We start from the raw sequence: 20187 nt of genomic DNA, 5'->3' as shown, positions 1-20187 counted from the left end.
CTGGAGTGTGTTATTCTGGAGTGGCATTCACTGCACTGGAGTGTGTTATTCTGGAGTGGCATTCACTGCACTGGAGTGTGTTATTCTGGAGTGGCATTCACTGCACTGGAGTGTGTTATTCTGGAGTGGCATTCACTGCACTGGAGTGTGTTATTCTGGAGTGGCATTCACTGCACTGGAGTGTGTTATTCTGGAGTGGCATTCACTGCACTGGAGTGTGTTATTCTGGAGTGGCATTCACTGCACTGGAGTGTGTTATTCTGGAGTGGCATTCACTGCACTGGAGTGTGTTATTCAGGAGTGGCATTCACTGCACTGGAGTGTGTTATTCTGGAGTGGCATTCACTGCACTGGAGTGTGTTATTCTGGAGGAGTGGGCTTACCACACTCGAGAACTTTTTAGGTCAATATGTAGAGGATCCAACAAGTGACGGTGCAGTGCAGGACCTAATTCTGGGGAATGAAGCCGGACAGGTGGCTGAGGTGGTGGTGGGTGAGCATTTTAGTGATAGAGACCACAACATGGTACAGTTTAAGTTTGTTATGGACAAAGAAATCGACAAGTTGCGAAAAAATGTTTTGGATTGGGGGAGAGTGGATTTTAGTAAAATAAGGCAGGATCTGGCCAAGGTAGACTGGGAACAGTTACTTGTGGGGAAACCTACAGAGGAACAGTGGGGGGTGTTCAAAAAGGAAATGGGGAGGGTACAGGTTCAACATGTTCCCTCTAGGGTGATAGGAAGGAGTAACAAGCCCAGAGAACCATGGATGACCAGAGATATTCAGGTTACGATGAGAAGGAAAAGAGAGGCTTTTAGCAGGTACAAGGGGAGCGAATCAGCAGAGGCATTAATGGAGTACAGACAGTGCAGGGTGGAACTTAAGAAAGCAATTAGGAGAGCAAAGAGGGGATATGAGAAAGCTCTGGCTGGTAAAAGTAGGGAAAATCCCAAGATATTCTATAAGTATATCAATGGGAAGAGGATAACCAGGGAAAGAGTAGGGCCCATAAGGGACCAAGGGGGCAATCTATGGGTGGAGCCAGAGGACATTGTGAGAGTGCTGAATGAATACTTCACATCCGTCTTCACCCAAGAGAATGAGGATGAAGGTATTGAACTTGGGGAGAGAGACTGCGAGGTTCTTAAGCAAATTGATATGGGGAAAGACAAGGTATTGGAGGTAAAAACAAAAAGCTAAAAGCTACTGCGGATGCTGGAAATCCAAAACAAAAAAAAAAACAGAATTACCTGGAAAGACTCAGCAAGTCTGGCAGCATCGGCGGAGAAGAAATCAGTCAACGTTTCGAGCCCTCATGGCCTTCTGCCGAAGGGCCATGAGGGCTCGAAACGTTGACTGATTTCTTCTCCGCCGATGCTGCCAGACTTGCTGAGTTTTTAAAGGTATTGGAGGTGTTGGCAGGCTTAAAAATGGACAAATCTCCAGGTCCGGATGATTGGTGTCCCAGACTGCTGAGGGAAGCAAGGGAGGAGATCGCAGGGGCTCTGACCCAAAATTTTAATTCCTCTCTGGCCACGGGGGAGGTGCCAGAGGACTGGAGAACAGCTAATGTGGTTCCGCTATTTAAGAAGGGTTGTAGAGAGAAGCCAGGGAACTACAGGCCAGTGAGTCTCACTGGTAGGGGAACTATTGGAGAATATTCTGAAGGAGAGAATCTAAATCCACTTGGAGAGGCAAGGTTTGATCAGGGATAGTCAGCATGGCTTTGTCAGAGGGAGGTCATACCTAACAAATTTGATTGAATATTTTGGGGAGGTGACCAGGTGTGTAGATGAGGGTAGTGCTGTTGATGTAGTTTATATGGATTTCAGCAAAGCCTTTGACAAGGTCCCACATGGGAGACTTTTAAAGAAGGCAAATGCACATGGGATACAGGGTAATTTGATAAGGTGGATTCAAAATTGGCTTAGTTGTATGAGACAGAGGGTGATGACAGAAGGCTGCTTTAGTGACTGGAAGCCAGTGTCCAGTGGCGTACCATAGGGATCTGTGCTCGGTCCCCTATTATTCGTCATTTATATAAACGACATAGATAACTATGTGGCGGGTAGAATTAGTAAGTTTGAGGATGACACAAAGATTGGCCGGGTGGTTAACAGTGAGGTTGAGTGTCTTGGGCTACAGGAAGATATAGATGGGATGGTCAAATGAGCAGATAAGTGGCAGATGGAATTGAACCCTGAAAAGTGTGAGATGATACACTTTGGTAGGAGTAATTTGACATGGAAGTATTCAATGAACAGCATGGCACTAGGAAGTTCTGAGGAACAAAGGGGCCTTGGGGTGTGTGTCCATAGATCTCTGAAGGATGAGGGGCATGTTAGTGAGGTGGTGAAAAAGGCATATGGGACACTTGCCTTTATCAATCGAGGCATAGATTAGAAAAGTAGGGAGGTGATGTTGAAATTCCATAGAACCTTGGTGAGGCCACAGCTGGAGTACTGTGTGTAGTTCTGGTCGCCACATTATAGGAAGGATGTGATTGCACTGGAGGGGGTGCAGAGGAGATTCACCAGGATGTTTCCTGGGATGAAACATTTAAGTTATGAAGAGAGGTTGGATAGACTTGGGTTGTTTTCACTGGAGCAGAGAAGACTGAGGAGCGACCTGATCGAGGTGTACAAGATTATGAGGGGCATGGACAGGGTGGATAGGGAGCAGCTGTTCCCCTTAGTTGAAGGGTCAGTCACAAGGGGACAGAAGTTCAAGGTGAGGGGCAGGAGGTTTAGGGGGGATGTGAGGAAAAACTTTTTTACCCAGAGGGTGGTGAGGGTCTGGAATGCGCTGCCTGGGAGGGTGGTGGAGGTGGGTTGCCTCACATTCTTTAAAAAGTACCTGGATGAGCACTTGGCACATCATAACATTCAAGGCTATGGGCCAAGTGCTGGTAAATGGGATTAGGTAGGTAGGTCAGGTGTTTCTCACGTGTCGGTGCAGACTCGATGGGCTGAAGAGCCTCTTCTGCACTGTGATTCTGTGATTCTGAGTGTGTTATTCAGAGTGTGTTATTCAGGAGGAGGGTGAATCACTGCACTCGAGTGTATTATTCAGGAGGAGTGGGTTTACTTCACTCGAGTGTGTTATTCAGGTGGAGTGGGTTTACTGCACTCGAGTGTGTTATTCAGGAGGAGTGGGTTTATTGCACTCGAGTGTGTTATTCAGGAGGAGTGGGTTTACTGCACTCGAGTGTGTTATTCAGGAGGAGTGGGTTTATTGCACTCGAGTGTGTTATTCAGGAGGAGGGTGAATCACTGCACTCGAGTGTGCTATTCAGGAGGAGTGGGTTTACTGCACTAGAGTCTGTTGTTGAGATGGACTAGAGAAACTTAATAATGTGAAAACTGCTTAAACTTAAGCCTGACAGGTGAGGCAGTGGAGTACTGGTATTGTAACCAGACTGATAATCCAGGTGCCAGTCTCATGATCTCTGGGCACAGGTGTAAATCAAACCATGGCAACTTGTGGAACTCAGATTCAGTTCATAAATGTGAATTAAAAACCCTGTCTTGGTAAAGATGTGCATGAAAGCATTTTTATTTTTTGCAAAAACCCATTTGGTTCACTAATGTCCTTTAGGAAAGGAAATCTGTCACTCTTACTTGGTCTATGTGTGTCTCCAGACCCACAGCAATGTGATTGACTCTTAAATGCACTCAGTTGTAACAAACCCCTACAACGCCTACAACAGGAATGAAACCTGACGGACCACCCAGCATTAACTGGACCCAGAAACGACAACAGCAAACTCAGCCCTGTTGACCCTGCAAAGTCCTTCTTACTTACGTCTGGGGGCTAGTGCCAAAATTGGGAGAGCTGTCTCACAGACTTGTCACACAACAGCCTGACATAGTCATCCTCACGGAATTATATGTTACAGTCAATGACCCAGACACCACCATCACAATCCCTGGATTTGTCCTGTCCCACCAGCTGTCATTAGGATATTAATGTATACAATATAATTGGAAATTATCTTCAAGTTGACTTGTAGTAGGGCCTGTGTCTGTGTGGGGGCAGTGTGTGTGTGTGTGTCTTAATTGGATTAAACCCAGCTCGTCTGGGTGTTTTAATGTGTAGTAGCTTTGAGATGTTAAACAGTAAGGTAGAGGGTCCTTTTGCATGTTTGTTTTGTTATAACCCAGCAGTTTATAAAGGCTGAGTTATTTAAAATCCTGGAGGGAAACTTTAAATAACTGTCATAACCTATACTTTCAATTGGAATGTTTTGAGTTGCAGCCCTAATGTCAGGAATAAGACCACCAAGTCTTGAGAGGCTTTTATATCAAACTAAATGAAACATTTATTAATTTACAACAAATTAAACACACACATGGCTACAAATTACTACCATCATAACTTTTTAACAAATCCACAAATTAATCTCCATTAAGTCAACAATAACCAATAGACTTTAACAGACACCAGACAAAGCATTTTTCACTTTACGAATTCAAAATGAGGCTCCTTTCACTTTGGTTCCTGTGGAGACAATTGAGGGCTTACAGCTGCTTAGAGATTCCATGCCTCTGATCTGCACACACAGACTTCCTTCTGTTTTACCCAGCCTTCCCCTTTGAATGTAAATTCTCATTGTATCACCAGCCCCTTTGAACCCCTTTCATAGCACCAATTTTATTAGTAATATAAACATATTGCTTGATGTCTCATTGCTAGGTGCAAGATTTCACCCCCCCCTCTTGAATGCTCTATTCAACAAAATGCAAATGTACCCTCTACCTTACTGTTTACATCTCAAAACTTGTATACATCAAAACACACAGACTCACTGGTTTCAATCCAATTAGCACACTCACAGACTAAACCTTTACTTAAAAAAATAATTTCCAATAACATTATATACATTAATATCTCTTCCTGACAGTTAAATAAGCCATTCAAAGACTGGGGGTGAAACCTTGCATCTAGCTAGGAGACACCAAGCAAAATGTTTATATTACTAATAAAATTGCTGCTATGAAAGGGATTTTATCGTTAGAAGAGGTGGAGTTGAAAGGGCCTGGTGATACAACGAGAATTTACATTCAAAAGGAAGGGTAGGTATATACAGAAAAGGGTTTTGTGTGTGGTTCAGGGGCTTGTTAAATGTAAGCAGCCTGTAAGCCCACAACAGTCTTCCAAGGAAACAAATTAGTTACTCTGGTAGTAATTTGTAGATGTGTATGTGTTTAATTCATGTTAAATTAATAAATGTTCAATGTAATTTATGTAAAAACCTTGAGGCTTGGTGGTTCCATTTCTGAATTCAGAGTTGCAGCTCAAACATACCAATGGGAAATATCGGTTATGACAATTGGTTAAAGTTTCCTTCAGGGATTTTAAATAACTCAGCCTTTACCAACTGCTGTGTCATAACAGCAGCGGAGGTGGCAGCACAGCAGTATACAGTGTGGAGAGAGCTGCCCTGGGAGTCCTCAGCATCGACTCTGGACCCCATGAAGTCTCTAAACATCAGGTCAGACCTGGGAAGGAGACCTCGTGCTGAACACCATGTACCGCCCTCCCTCAGCTGATAAACCAGTGCTTCCTCCATGTTGAAGACCACTTGGAGGAAGCACTAAGTTTGGAAAGTCCTCGTTTTTTTTTTAGGAGGGCTTTCAGTTTAAAGACCTCTCTTTCAGCCTCCCGATTTGACGGTGGGTGCCTCAGGGAGCTGCCGCAGTGGTAGAAGCTACATGTGGTGGGAAGTATGTGAAGTACAATCTCATCTGGGATGCCGTGGTCTGCGAACATCTCTTGCAGTGCTTTCATTGCCGCACCTGTGGTAGGTTTATGTTGTTGCTTCACCTCAACCTTTCTGGAGAAGTACTCCATCCCTATAAGGAACAATTTGCTGTGGAAGATGAACAGGTCAACACCCAGCATCTCCCATGGTTTGGTAGGGAATTGTATGGATGAGGGCCTTTCTTTGGTCCTGCCTGTGCAACACACACAACCGGCACGGTTTAATGGTCTCTTCAATCGCCTTGGACATGCCTGGTCATTGAGTCATGGACTCTTAGAATCTTTACAGTGCAGAAAGAGGCCATTTGTCCCATCGAGTCTGCACTGGCTCACTGAAAGAGCATTCTACCTAATCCCACCCCCTGCCTTATCCCCGTAACCTTGCACATTCTCTCTTTTCAGGTAGCAATCCAATTCCCTTTTCAATACCTCGATCAAACCTGCCTCCACCACCCTTCCGGGAAGTTTGTTCCAGACTCCAACCATCCTCTGGGTGAAAAAACCTTTCCTCACATCACATTTACTCCTTTTGCCAATTATTTTGAATCTGTGCCCTCTGGTTCTTGGTGTTCCCTTGAGTGGGAACAGTTTCTTACTATTTACCCTGTCCATACCCCTCAGGATCTTGAATACCTCTATCAAGTCTCCTCTCAGCCTTCTTTTCTCCAAGGAAAACAGTCCCAACCTCTCCAATCTATACTCATAGCTACAGTTCTTTATTCTGGGAATCATTCTTGTGAATCTCCTCTGTACTCTCTCCAAAGCCTTCACATCCTTCCTCAAGTATGGCACCCAGAACTGGACACAGTACTCCAGATGAGGAGTTCAACATGACCTCTTTACTCTTGTACTCAATACCCCTATTAATAAACCCTAGGGTACCATATGCTTTATTAACTGCTCTCTCAACATGCCCTGCCATCTTCAATGACCGATGTACATATACTGAGGTCGCTCTGTTCCTGCACCTCCTTTCGAAGCTCTCCCTTTATTTTATACTGTCTCACCATATCTTTCCTGCCAAAATGAATCATCTCACACTTCTCTGCATTGGGCAGACATGTGGCAGATGAAGTCAATCCACCAACAAGTCTAAAAGCAAAATACTGCGGATGCTGGAAATCTAGAACAAAAACAAAAATACCTGGAAAAACTCAGCAGGTCTGACAGCATCTGCAGAGAGGGATACAGTTGACGTTTCGAGTCCATATGACCCTTCATCAGAACTAAGACATATACAAATGTGATGAAATACAAGCTGGTAGAGGGGGTGGGACAGGAGAGCTCGATAGGGGGCCAGTGATAGGTGGAGGCAAAGAAGAGATTGCCAAAGATGTCCCAGACAAAAGGACAAAGGGGTGTTGATGGTGGTGATATTATCTAAAGGATGTGCTAATGGGGACATTAAGGGTAGCAAGCAGGACAAGCTAGTGGCAGATGGCCCTAGTGGGGGTGGGGTGGGGGAAAGGGATCGAAATGGGCTGAAAGGCGGAGATGAAACAATAGATCAAAATAAATTTAAAAATAGGGAAAAGAAAAACTATATAGTTGTAAAAATGTTTAAATTATTGGAAAAAAGGGGGATCAGAAAGGGGGTGGGGATGGAGGAGAGAGTTCATGATCTCAACTTTCAGATCATGAACTCTCTCCTCCATCCCCACCCCCTTTTGAAAAGTCAACTGTATCCCTCTCCGCAGATGCTGTCAGACCTGCTGAGTTTTTCCAGGTATTTTTGTTTTTGTTCACCAACAAGTCTATGTCCTTTTCAAGGTCAAGACTATCCCCATCACAGTTGACAATATTTCCAAACTTTGCATCATTTACAAATTTTGAAATCATGCCCTGAACATCACAGTCTAGGTCATTAATGTATATCAGGAAGAGCAAGGATCCCAACACTGACCCCTGGCAAACTCTACTTACAAACCTTCCTCCAATCTGAAAAACAACCATTTATCGCTACTCTCTATTTCCTGTCATTCAGCCAATTCCTTATCCAAGTGCCTACTTTCCCTTTTACTCCATGAGCTAGAATTTTGCTCACAAGTCTGTTGTGTGGCACTGTATCAAATGCTTTTTGAAAATCCATATCCACCACGTGAACAGCGTTTCCTTTAACAACCTTCTCTGTTAGCTCCTCAGAAAACCCCAGCAAGTTAGTGAAAGATGATTTTCCCTTGATGAATCCATCCTGGCTTTCCTTAACTATCCCACACTTGTCTAAGTGATTATTGATTTTATCCTGCACTCTAGTTTCTAGAAGTTTCCCTACCACTGAGGTCAAACTGACTGGTCTATAGTTGCCAGCTTTATCTTTGCATCCCTTTTTGTCAAAGGTGTAACATTTGGGAAAAAAGGATAGAAAATGGGATAGAATGGAGGGGACCTGAAACATTATTTCCCTCTCCTCTGTCAGACTTTATGATACAATGGTCACTGTCCCTTACATGGTCTCCCACTGATATTAGATCCACTTGGGCCAACTCATTCCTCAGAACGAGGTCTAACAGTGCCCGCCTTCTCGTTGGATCAGAAACATACTGCTGCAGAAAATGATCTTGAATACATTCCAGGAACTCTTGCCCCTCTTGTCCCTTTGCACTATTCCAATCCAGGTCTGCTTTTGGATAATTGAAGTTCCCCATTATAATTATTCTATAACTCTTGCACCTCCCTGTAATTTCTTTGCAAATTTGTTCCTCCACACCCCTTCCACTAGCTGGTGGTCTATATGCTATACCAATCAATGATAATGTACCTTCCCCATCCCTCACCTCTAGCCAGAGAGATTCTGTCCCTGACCTCTCTGGAACATCCTCTCTCTCTCCAGATCTTTAACCAATACTGCCACTGTCCCCACCTTTTCTTCCTTTCCCATCTCTCCTAAACACCTTGTACCCAGGAATATTTAACACCCAATCCTGCCCTTCTTTGAGCTAGGTCTCTGTTACAGCAATAATATCATAATTCCATTTGTCAACCTGTGCATGCAGTTCACCAATCTTATTAACCACACTCCGAGCATTCACATAAATGTACATTAGCCCTGATTTAGGCTTTTTCACTTTCTTCCTTGCCCTAACCCCATCGAATGACTTACTATAGCCGACTCTGGTTCTGTCAAACTCTCCAAGTATCCTATCTACCTTGAGACTACTCTCTGATATATCCTCATTATCAGTTGATACTTCTCTACTTCCCACTACCAGATTTTCTCCTTTCCTCTGAATTTCCGCCCAGGTTCTCATTCCCCCTGTCAATCTAGTTTAAAGTCTCCCCAACAGCATTAGCAAACCCCCCCTGTGAGGACACTAGTCCCAGTCCTGTTAAGGTGTAGCCCGTCCTTCTTGTACAGGTCCCATCTGCCCCAGGACCGATCCCAATGCCTCAAAAATCTAAAGCCCTCCCTCCTACTCCATTTCTCCAGCCACGTGCTGAACTGCTCAATCTTCCTATTCTTATGCTCACTAGCACATGGCACTGGGGGCAACCCTGAGATTACTGCTCTTGATTTTTAATTCCCTTCTTAACTCCCTAAAATCTGCTTTCAGAACCTTGACCCTTTTCCTATGATATCATTGGTCCAAATGTGGACCATGACCTCTGGTTGCTCGCCCACTCCCAAGAGACTGTCCTACAGCTGCTCTGTGACATCCTTGACCCTGAAACCAGGGAGGCAACATACCATCCTGGAGTCATGTTGACGGCCACAGAAACGCTTGTCTGATCTTCTAACTGTGGAATCCCCTGCTACTATCGCACTTCCAGTTTTTGTCCTCCCCTCCCATGCAGATGAGACACCTGTGGTAGCATGGGCTTGGGTCTTGCTACAGTCCTCTGAGGAACCATCTCGCTCACCAGTATCCAAAATGGAAAAGCAGTTAGAGAGCGAGATAGCCTCAGAGAGATTCCTACACTATCTGCTGTTCATGAATTCTCGCTGCTCTCTCCCTCTCGTGCCCTTTATGAAGATTCGCTGCTCTCTCCCTCTCGTGCCCTTTATGAAGATTCGCTGCACTCTCCCTCTTGTGCCCTTTATGAAGATTCGCTGCTCTCTCCCTCTCGTGCTCTTTATGAAGTCTCGCTGCTCTCTCCCTCTCGTGCTCTTTGTGAAGTCTCGCTGCTCTCTCCCTCTCATCCTGTTTATGAAGCCTCGCTGCTCTCTCCCTCTCGTGCTGTTTATGAAGTCTCGCTGCTCTCTCCCTCTCCTGGTCTTTATGAAGTCTCGCTGCTCTCTCCCTCTCGTGCTGTTTATGAAGTCTCGCTGCTCTCTCCCTCTCGTGCTCTTTATGAAGTCTCGCTGCTCTCTCCCTCTCGTGCTCTTTATGAAGTCTCGCTGCTCTCTCCCTCTCGTGCTCCTTATGATGTCTTGCACTTCACATTGCCCATGTGGCCCAGGTAATTTACTGGATGACCTTTGGGGCAGGGTGTCTGTGATGACCAGTGGCTCATTCTACACCCGGAACTCATCTATAGTCATAAAGTGTTTTTGTTGTTTGAACCATGTTTTGATGGTTCCTCCGTTTGCTGTCTGCTGAGCTCTTCCTTGTTGGCAGTATCTGCGGATGTGTACACACACCTCATCGTCCCTTTGTTCCTGAGCACCTGCGGATGTGTACACACCCGTCATCGTCCATTTGTTTTTGAGTATCTGCGGATGTGTACACACACCTCATCATCCGTTGGTTCCTGTGTATCTGCAGGTGTGTACACACACCTCATCGTCCGTTTGTTCCTGAGTATCTGCGTATGTGTGCACACACCTCATCGTTCATTGTTCCTGAGTATCTGCGGATGTGTGCACACACCTCATCGTTCATTGTTCCTGAGTATCTGCGGATGTGTGCACACACCTCATCATTCATTGTTCCTGAGTATCTGCGGATGTGTGCACACACCTCATCGTTCATTGTTCCTGAGTATCTGCGGATGTGTGCACACACCTCATCATTCATTGTTCCTGAGTATCTGCGGATGTGTGCACACATCTCATCGTTCATTGTTCCTGAGTATCTGCGTATGTGTGCACACTCCTCATCATTCATTGTTCCTGAGTATCTGCGTATGTGTGCACACTCCTCATCGTTCATTGTTCCTGAGTATCTGCGGATGTGTGCACACACCTCATCGTTCATTGTTCCTGAGTATCTGCGTATGTGTGCACACACCTCATCGTCCGTTTGTTCCTGAGTATCTATGGATGTGTGAACACACCTCTTCGTCCGTTTGTTCCTGAGTATCTGTGGATGTGTGCACACTCCTCATCGTTCGTTTGTTACTTAGTATCTATGGATGTGCGCACACACCTCATCGTCCGTTTGTTCCTGAGTATCTGCGGGTGTGTGCACACCCCTCATCGTTTGTTTGTTCCCGAGTATCTGCGGGTGTGTGCACACTCCTCATCATTTGTTTGTTTCTGAGTATCTGCGGATGTGTGCACACTCCTCATCGTCCGTTTGTTCCTGAGTATCTGCGGATGTGTACACACCCCTCTTCGTCTGTTTGTTTTTGTGTATCTGCGGGTGTGTGCACAACTCCTCATCGTCCGTTTGTTCCTGAGTATCTGCGGATGTGTACACACCCCTCTTCGTCTGTTTGTTTTTGTGTATCTGCGGGTGTGTGCACACTCCTCATCGTCCGTTTGTTCCTGTGTATCTGCGGGTGTGTGCACACCCCTCATCGTTCATTTGTTCCTGATCATCTGAGGACGTGTACACACCCCTCTTCATTTGTTTGTTCCTGATCATCTGAGGACATGTACACACCCCTCATCGTTCGTTTGTTCCTGATCATCTGAGGACATGTACACACCCCTCTTCGTTTGTTTGTTCCCGAGTATCTGCTAGTGTGTGCACACTCCTCATTGTCCGTTTGTTCCTGTGTATCTGCGGATGTGTGCACACTCCTCATTGTCCGTTTGTTCCCGAGTATCTGCGGATGTGTACACACCCCTCATTGTCCGTTTGTTCCTGAGTATCTGCGGATGTGTACACACCCCTCATCGACCATTTGTTCCTGGTGGATCTGTTGGAGTTTACTTGTACTTTCTGATGGTTGTCTCCTTCTCAACTCGTCCAGTTGTTTGATGAGATTGACGACATGTTTTGTTTGGAACCCCACTGCCACCCTTGAGTCCATGTGGTCTGGTTTTTAACCCTAGATCTCTACCAACTCATCAGCAAACCTCATGAAGAAGAATCACCTTTGCAAGATCCTTCTCCTCCACTAAGTAGACTAGTGTCGTGTGGTCTGTTTCGACTGTAACCGTGAGGCCGGTGATATGGCCTGGTAATGTCTCACCTGCCCAGCTGACTGCGAGGGCTTTGTTTTCTACAGCGATGTACTTTGTCCCCGTGCCTGACAGCTGTCTGGATGTGTTGTAAGCCGGTCAGCAGTTTGCATCCAGTTGTTGGAAGAGGATCGCTGCCAGGCTTGTGGACAGAGCATGGCTAGTTATGGTAGTGGGCCGGGCTGTGTCGCAGTGGGTCAGATTGTCAGTGCAGAGCGGCATCACCTGATATGAGTGAATGCTTGCTCTTAATGTCAGCCCCTCTACCATGTTTGGTCTTTCTAAAGTAGATGCCTCAAGGGTTCTGCAGTCTCTGCCAACTTTGGTACAAGTTTTGCCAACTTTTTTGTCATCCGCAAGAATTGTTGGAGGTCTGGAATTGAGGATGGTGTTGGGAAGTTGCCGAAAGCCTTGGTTTTGCCTGGGTCTGCCCTGATGTCTTTATTGCTGACAATGTGGCCCAGGAATCAGACTAATATTTTGGTGAACTCACATTTCTCATTCCTGGTCAGCCCTGCTTCCTGCAGATGCTGTAAGACTGCTGTGTGTCTCTTGTCACGTTCTCCGGCACTGCACCATCAACCAACACCTACTACTTGCATATCTCTGATATGTGGATGATACATTTGCTATATTTAAATCTGCAGCTGCATGTAATAATTTCCTTATATGTTTTAATGGGCTCCATCCTGCACTCAAATTCACCTTTGAAATGGAGCAGTTAAATGAACTCCCCTTCCTTGACATACTAGTTGAGAAATCAGCCAGGGGATTTTCTACCACGGTTTACCGCAAGTCTCCCTTCACTGGTCAATACACACGCTGGGATTCTCACAGTCCCTCACACTATATGATTGGTCTCATAGGGTTAAAATAGGGCCCGAGCCTTTCGCTCACCATATATGCTTGATGCTGAAATAGGCACATCAAAGACATCCTGTGGGATAATGGCTACCCTGATCAGATCATTCATGCTGTATATCTCACAAACTCATGAACAGGCACAAAGCTGTCACTTGTGGCCCTGAAAAATGTCCAGTCTACCACAGATTACCCTGGAAGGGTAAGATATCTTAAAAATGTGAGCAACAGGTGAAGCTAGCTGTTTCACGCTGCTACTATGCAGTAGCAACAGGAGTGGGTATTCACCACTAACAGGATGCTGCTGTCAAGCCAAAAAGACGTTCTGCCTATCACACAAATGAATGATGTGGTATATGAATTTCAGTGTCAGTGTGATGCTGGGTATGTAGACCATATGTCCCAAAGACTGGTGGATCATATCAAACAGCAGGTCCCAGACACTGTGCACAACGGGCAAGGTACAGACCTGTACCCAACCAGCCTGTGCTTACAAAACTCAAAACACAGTGTCCCACATTAGGTGTAATTCCGCGATTGGACAACATTTGCTAAATAATCCTCTGTGTGCTAAGAATTACGCTGACAACCAATTTAAGATTGTTAGTTGGGCTCGCAGTGTGGTGCATTTCCGTGTACTGGAAGCTACATATATTAATACACGGGGCCCTGTTCTTTGCAGACAGAAAGAACATGTACACACATTGTTCCTGTTTCAGCGAAACAAAATCAGTGACAGCCATTCGCTGACTCATTCCTCAGGGCAATGCCTTGACCAATCAGGGTCAAGCTGCCTGGTTTAAATTTCAAACAATTCTTGCCAGTTAATTGTCAGTCATCATTAACTGGTGCATTCTCTATAGCAATGCTTCTGCCAATCAGAGTCCACTTGCCAACCAATCAGCACTCGCTTCTCATACAGTATAAAGTTGTTACTTCCCCTGACATTAGCATTTGCCCTGATGAGTGCAAGATGAAAAGCTTCATCAAAATGTCTTTTTCAGCAATACTCAAGGTCTGTACTATCAAACAATGGCTTATAATTAAATTAATTAACATAAAGTAAGGATGGCAGTGCAGGTGATATGCCTGACAGTTAACTGTTTGAAAAGAGCATTGTAGGGAATGAAACTTCAATGTGGTTAGAAATAAGGAAAGGTAAGAGGTCACTTGCAGGAGTAATTTATAGGCCCTCTGGCAATAGTTCCACTGTAGGACAAAGTATACAGGAAGAAATAAATGGGGTAAGAAATGAAACAGACCCAACAGATTAGAAAATAGCAAATGTAACACCTTTATTGAAGAAAGGAGGGAGACAGAATGCTGGAAGTTATAGACTTGTTAGCCTAATATCTGCCATAAAGAAATTGCTGGAATCCACTATTAAGGTGATTATAGCAGGAAATTTGGAAAATGATAAAGGAATCAGACAGTCAACATGGTTTTGTGAAAAGGAAATCGCGTTCCACTAATTTATTTGATTTTTTTTGAGGATGTAACAAACAAGCTAGAGGAACCTACTGATTTGGTATTACTTAGATTTCTAAAAAGGTGTTTGATAGGACGGCACATCAAAGGTTACTACAAAAATTAAAATCATGGTGGAGGGGTGAACGTAGGATTGGTTAGCTAACAGGAAACAGTAGGGATAAATGAGTCATTTTCATATTGGCAAGCTGTAACTAGAGATCAGTGCTGGGGCCTCAACCACATCAATGACTTGAATGAAGGGAGTGAATGTCTGGTGACTAAATTTGCCGATGACACCAAGGTCGGTAGGAAAGTAAGTTGTCAAGAAGAATAAAAACTCTAGAAAGGGGCGTAGGTAGGTTAAGTGAGCGGCACAATTTGGCAGATGGAGTATAATGTGGAAAAATGTGAACTTGCCCTGGAAGGAAGGAAGAATAGAAAAACAGTATACTATTTAAATGGAGCAAGATTACAGATCTCCCTGGTACGGAGGGATCTGGGAGTCCTGGTACATGAATCACAAGAAGTTAGTATGCAAGTGCAGCAAGTGATCAGGGAAACAATAGGATTATTGTGATTTATTGCAAGAGGAATGGAATATATGTTATGATGTGACAAGTGATATGTGCCAGGCAAACCAAATTTACAAGGGAAACTTGGCCAGGCTACCGCAATTTGTATTTATTATGAGAAGATGTGTGCACTAAATTCAGAAGTAGAGTCGACTAAGAGATTTAAAAAATCCATTAAAGCATTTATTCTCAAAAGAAAAGATTTCAAGAACACATAAGATTACTGTTACTTAATATTATAACAAATCCCAAAACTGCTAATTAACCTGACTCCCAACGACACACCCCCTTTAAGCCAACAGTCCAAAATAGATTTTTAATTTAAATAGCAAGCCAGTAAATTTACTACAGCACCCACTCGACAGTGGAATTCCAAAAGCTTTTCTCCAACTTTGGTTACTGGACACAGCAGACTTTTACAAATACGGCAGGAGGCTTCCCCAAAGCTGTTTCACACACTCCTTTTAGTTATTAGAGCTCCCAACATCACCCTCCTTCATTTGTTATATATGTTTCTCTCTCTTTAATCTGTAAATCCCACTGTTCTATGATAATCTTTCATGTTGCCAACATGGTCAATGCCTTTTGAGAAAAATAAACATAATAACCTTGCCCTATTTATCTTGTTAGTTGTAAACATCCAATCATCTCTTTGAAACGCAAATAATCCCTTCACTTATCTGAAGATGCAAAGTTCCTTCACATCGTACATGCTAAGCTCTCGTCCATGTTTATTCATTAGCATTTCAAATGACTTTTTACCCTAACTTCTTTTGATAATTTCAAGCTTGCAGTCTATCTGACTCTAATTTAATTAAATCACACAGACAGAACCATCTACACTCACCCACAAACCTACTTTACAACAAACCACAATAATATTATGAAAATTATTACAGTTTTGTGACATATGAAATCAGGGAAGGTTCACTGGCCATGCAGGCTGTATATAATCACATTAGAAACTGGGCAGGGAAGGTTCACTGGCCATGCAGGCTGTATATAATCACATTAGAAACTGGACAGGGAAGGTTCACTGGCCATGCAGGCTGTATATAATCACATTAGAAACTGGACAGGGAAGGTTCACTGGCCATGCAGGCTGTATATAATCACATTAGAAACTGGACAGGGAAGGTTCACTGGCCATGCAGGCTGTATATAATCACATTAGAAACTGGACAGGGAAGGTTCACTGGCCATGCAGGCTGTATATAATCACTTTAGAAACTGGACAGGGAAGGTTCACTGGCCATGCAGGCTGTATATAATCACATTAGAAACTGGACAGGGAAGGTTCACTGGCCATGCAGGCTGTATATAATCGCATTAGAAACTGGACAGGGAAGGTTCACTGGCCATGCAGGCTGTATATAATCGCATTAGAAACTGGACAGGGAAGGTTCACTGGCCATGCAGGCTGTATATAATCACATTAGAAACTGGACAGGGAAGGTTCACTGGCCATGCAGGCTGTATATAATCACATTAGAAACTGGACAGGGAAGGTTCACTGGCCATGCAGGCTGTATATAATCACATTAGAAACTGGACAGGGAAGGTTCACTGGCCATGCAGGCTGTATATAATCGCATTAGAAACTGGGTAGGGAAGGTTCACTGGCCATGCAGGCTGTATATAATCACATTAGAAACTGGGCAGGGAAGGTTCACTGGCCATGCAGGCTGTATATAATTGCATTAGAAACTGGACAGGGAAGGTTCACTGGCCATGCAGGCTGTATATATTCGCATTAGAAACTGGGCAGGGAAGGTTCACTGGCCATGCAGGCTGTATATAATCGCATTAGAAACTGGACAGGGAAGGTTCACTGGCCATGCAGGCTGTATATAATCACATTAGAAACTGGACAGGGAAGGTTCACTGGTCATGCAGGCTGTATATAATCGCATTAGAAACTGGACAGGGAAGGTTCACTGGCCATGCAGGCTGTATATAATCGCATTAGAAACTGGACAGGGAAGGTTCACTGGACTCATTCCTGGGATGAGGGGCTTATCTTATGAAGAAAGGTTGGTCAGGTTGGGCCTGTATCCATTGGAGTTTAGAAGAATGAGAGGTGATCTGATTGAAACACATAATAATCTGAGGGGACTGGATAGGTTGAATATCTGCAGGATGTTTCCACTTGTATGTGATATAGAACCAGGGGCACAGTTTAGAAATAAGATGTCACCTTTTTAAGACAGAGATGAGGAGAGATTTTTTTCTGTCAGAGGGTCATTAGTTTGTGGAATTCTCTTCCCCAGAGAGCAGTAGAGGCTGGGTCATTGAATTTATTCAAATGGCAGAGCAGACTTGAAGAGTTGAATGACCTGACTGTTCCTAAGTCCTATGTTGTTAAGTTAAGGCGGTGGATGTGGTGTCAGTCAAGTGGGGCTGTTTAGTCCTGGATGGTGTAGATCTTCTTCAGTGTTGTGGGAGCTGCACTTGGACTGTCTGGAGCTCCTGTCTCCTCATCCTCTCCCTGCTTCCTGAATTGGGTAACCTACGTCTCCCATTCAACTTCGAGTCTGGAGTCTCCAAATGCGCCGTCCGAATTACACTCCAATAATTGGAGCACAGGGAGAAAGATGCATTTCTTCTCCCCCTCAACATGTCTCTCTTGCTTTCTCTCTTCCCTGTTTTCCCCTCTCTATGTCATCATCTCTCCTTTCCACGTTCCTACTGCCCACTTCCTATCTCTCACTCCCCAATCCCTTGTTCCCTCTCCCTCATTTCCACTCCCACAATCCCACGGTCCCTCACTTCCTCCCTCTCATTCAGTACATCTCACCATCTCTCCTTCACAATTGCTTCACAAAATGACCCCACCTATTCTCTCTCTCTCTCTCTTTTAAGGTTTTGACAACTAAAACAAAGTGTTGAGCAGTGGGGAAGGAGGTGGAGAGTTGAACCCATTGGATGGGCAGCAGAGACATGATAACGCCCCGGCCCTCTCTGTGGTGCTCTGACCTTTCTAAACTGTTAAAAACCAAGCTGCTGAATCCAAATTCTTTCATTCTTTCTCTCTCACAAATCCACGTTGTTAATTTTACTTAGTAAGAGTTTCGAATTTGCCTTCCAACTAAAAGCAGAAGAAATTGTCCCTCAAACATTGGGCTGTAATATCCTCAGTGCACCAGTCAGCATCGGACCTCGGGGGGGAGGAGATAGGGTGGTGGAGCCTCGGAGGGTGTCGGACGAAAGAGGGGAGGGGAGAGGGGTGAGGGTGCTCTGCTCTGTCCCTCACAGATTCACTCTGCTCCGTCCCTCACAGATTCACTCTGCTCCGTCCCTCACAGATTCACTCTGCTCCGTCCCTCACAGATTCACTCTGCTCCGTCCCTCACACATTCACTCTGCTCCGTCCCTCACACATTCACTCTGCTCCGTCCCTCACACATTCACTCTGCTCCGTCCCTCACACATTCACTCTGCTCCGTCCCTCACACATTCACTCTGCTCCGTCCCTCACACATTCACTCTGCTCCGTCCCTCACACATTCACTCTGCTCCGTCCCTCACACATTCACTCTGCTCCGTCCCTCACACATTCACTCTGCTCCGTCCCTCACACATTCACTCTGCTCCGTCCCTCACACATTCACTCTGCTCCGTCCCTCACACATTCACTCTGCTCCGTCCCTCACACATTCACTCTGCTCCGTCCCTCACACATTCACTCTGCTCCGTCCCTCACACATTCACTCTGCTCCGTCCCTCACACATTCACTCTGCTCCGTCCCTCACACATTCACTCTGCTCCGTCCCTCACACATTCACTCTGCTCCGTCCCTCACACATTCACTCTGCTCCGTCCCTCACACATTCACTCTGCTCCGTCCCTCACACATTCACTCTGCTCCGTCCCTCACACATTCACTCTGCTCCGTCCCTCACACATTCACTCTGCTCCGTCCCTCACACATTCACTCTGTGCTCTCCCTCACACATGCTGTCTGCGCTGTTCTTCTGACCTTTAGCCTATAATTTCCTCCCTGTCTGAATTTAGTTCAGTCTCACATGCCTGACTCAAACAATGGGCTATAAGTGTAGAGTTTGTGAGGGACTGATGCCTTTACGTTACACCTTTAATTCATGCTTTGTTGAGAAAGATACATTTACTGGTTTAATATAATTATTGGATTGTGAATTATATCATTTTATTTTTTTAGCAAACATCATCCTTTTGATGTTTGCAGCTGTGACTGAGGCATTTTGCATTGTAAACTGTGAAAGGCCAATGGCCGCATGATATAATCAGCATTAATTCGCTGTTTCTCTGTATTCGTGTGAACATAGGAAGTTATCTTGGATGAAGCTGGTACAACATATTTTGATTGGCAAGCCTGAGGGTGAACTCAGGCTGGCCAATGGCAGAGATAGTCGGAGCATGCAGGCATAGGGCTTTTCACATCAGTTCGATAGATCTTGAGGTTGATTGTTGGAAGTGGTATGCGGTGTTGTGGCAGTACCTTTCCCTTTCTCAGTTTCCATTTCATCCAGCCAATGGGTTAAGATACTAACTTTTCGAGTAAGTGAGTCTTGGTAGGAACCTGCTGGCAGAATGCTGTGTTAAAGGCTTTAACAGCAACAAGTCAGACTTTTACTCATGGGTCTATTTTTTCTCACAGAATTTTTGTCCACACCCCTGATTGTTCAAGATCCAACCTACATCGCCAGCCATGTTCAGCTCAGCTGCATTGTGAGGAACGGAAGACCCCTTCAAATTCTCTGGCAGAAAGAGAACAAGCCGATTACTAACAGTTCACTCTACACCCTGGCATCTGACAACAGCACACTATCCATTCGCAACGTAGCCAAAGTACACTGTGGCTTTTATACATGTACAGTCCTGAATGACATCAGCCAGCGGAACATTTCACACTTTCTCTATGTCCACGGTAGGTTTTAAAACAACCTGGTAGTGCTGATGGATTATTGAATGGGGGGTTTTGATAACTGCATGGCTGAATATTCATTTTGTAGCAATAATGGGAGAGTTTCCATGTGCCATTCATTTTGCCTGTGACTTGCTGATATGTTAAACATGTTCTGCGTGTCACACTTGAGCCACATTTGCTATACTAATGGCCTGAGTTGTCAAGGGACTGAGTACGTTTGTCAGCCTCAGTGAAAGGACTGGAGTTGGAAGTTGAATTGCTGAGGTTGCTGTCTCCCTGCCCGAGCTGGGGAACTAGACAATCAGCGTCCTCCATACACGCCTGG

At 44.9% G+C, this 20187-nt stretch overlaps 1 protein-coding gene across 1 annotated transcript in view; it reads left to right on the top strand.

The window, feature by feature from the left end:
- Nucleotides 1-19934, top strand: part of LOC144695301 (HEPACAM family member 2-like) — a 42533-nt gene extending 22599 nt beyond the window's left edge. The window contains exon 3 of the mRNA XM_078566204.1: nt 19593-19934. Within this exon, the coding sequence (XP_078422330.1) occupies nt 19593-19873 (281 nt within the window). The 3' untranslated portion in view covers nt 19874-19934. The remainder of the gene's footprint in view (nt 1-19592) is intronic.
- Nucleotides 19935-20187: the final 253 nt, after the last annotated feature.

Source organism: Cetorhinus maximus, chromosome 21 (assembly GCF_964194155.1).
Source record: "Cetorhinus maximus chromosome 21, sCetMax3.hap1.1, whole genome shotgun sequence".
In the NCBI taxonomy this organism is placed as follows: domain Eukaryota; kingdom Metazoa; phylum Chordata; class Chondrichthyes; order Lamniformes; family Cetorhinidae; genus Cetorhinus; species Cetorhinus maximus.
Note: the sequence above shows the minus strand (reverse complement) of the source record. Positions and strands in the feature narration are given on the sequence as shown.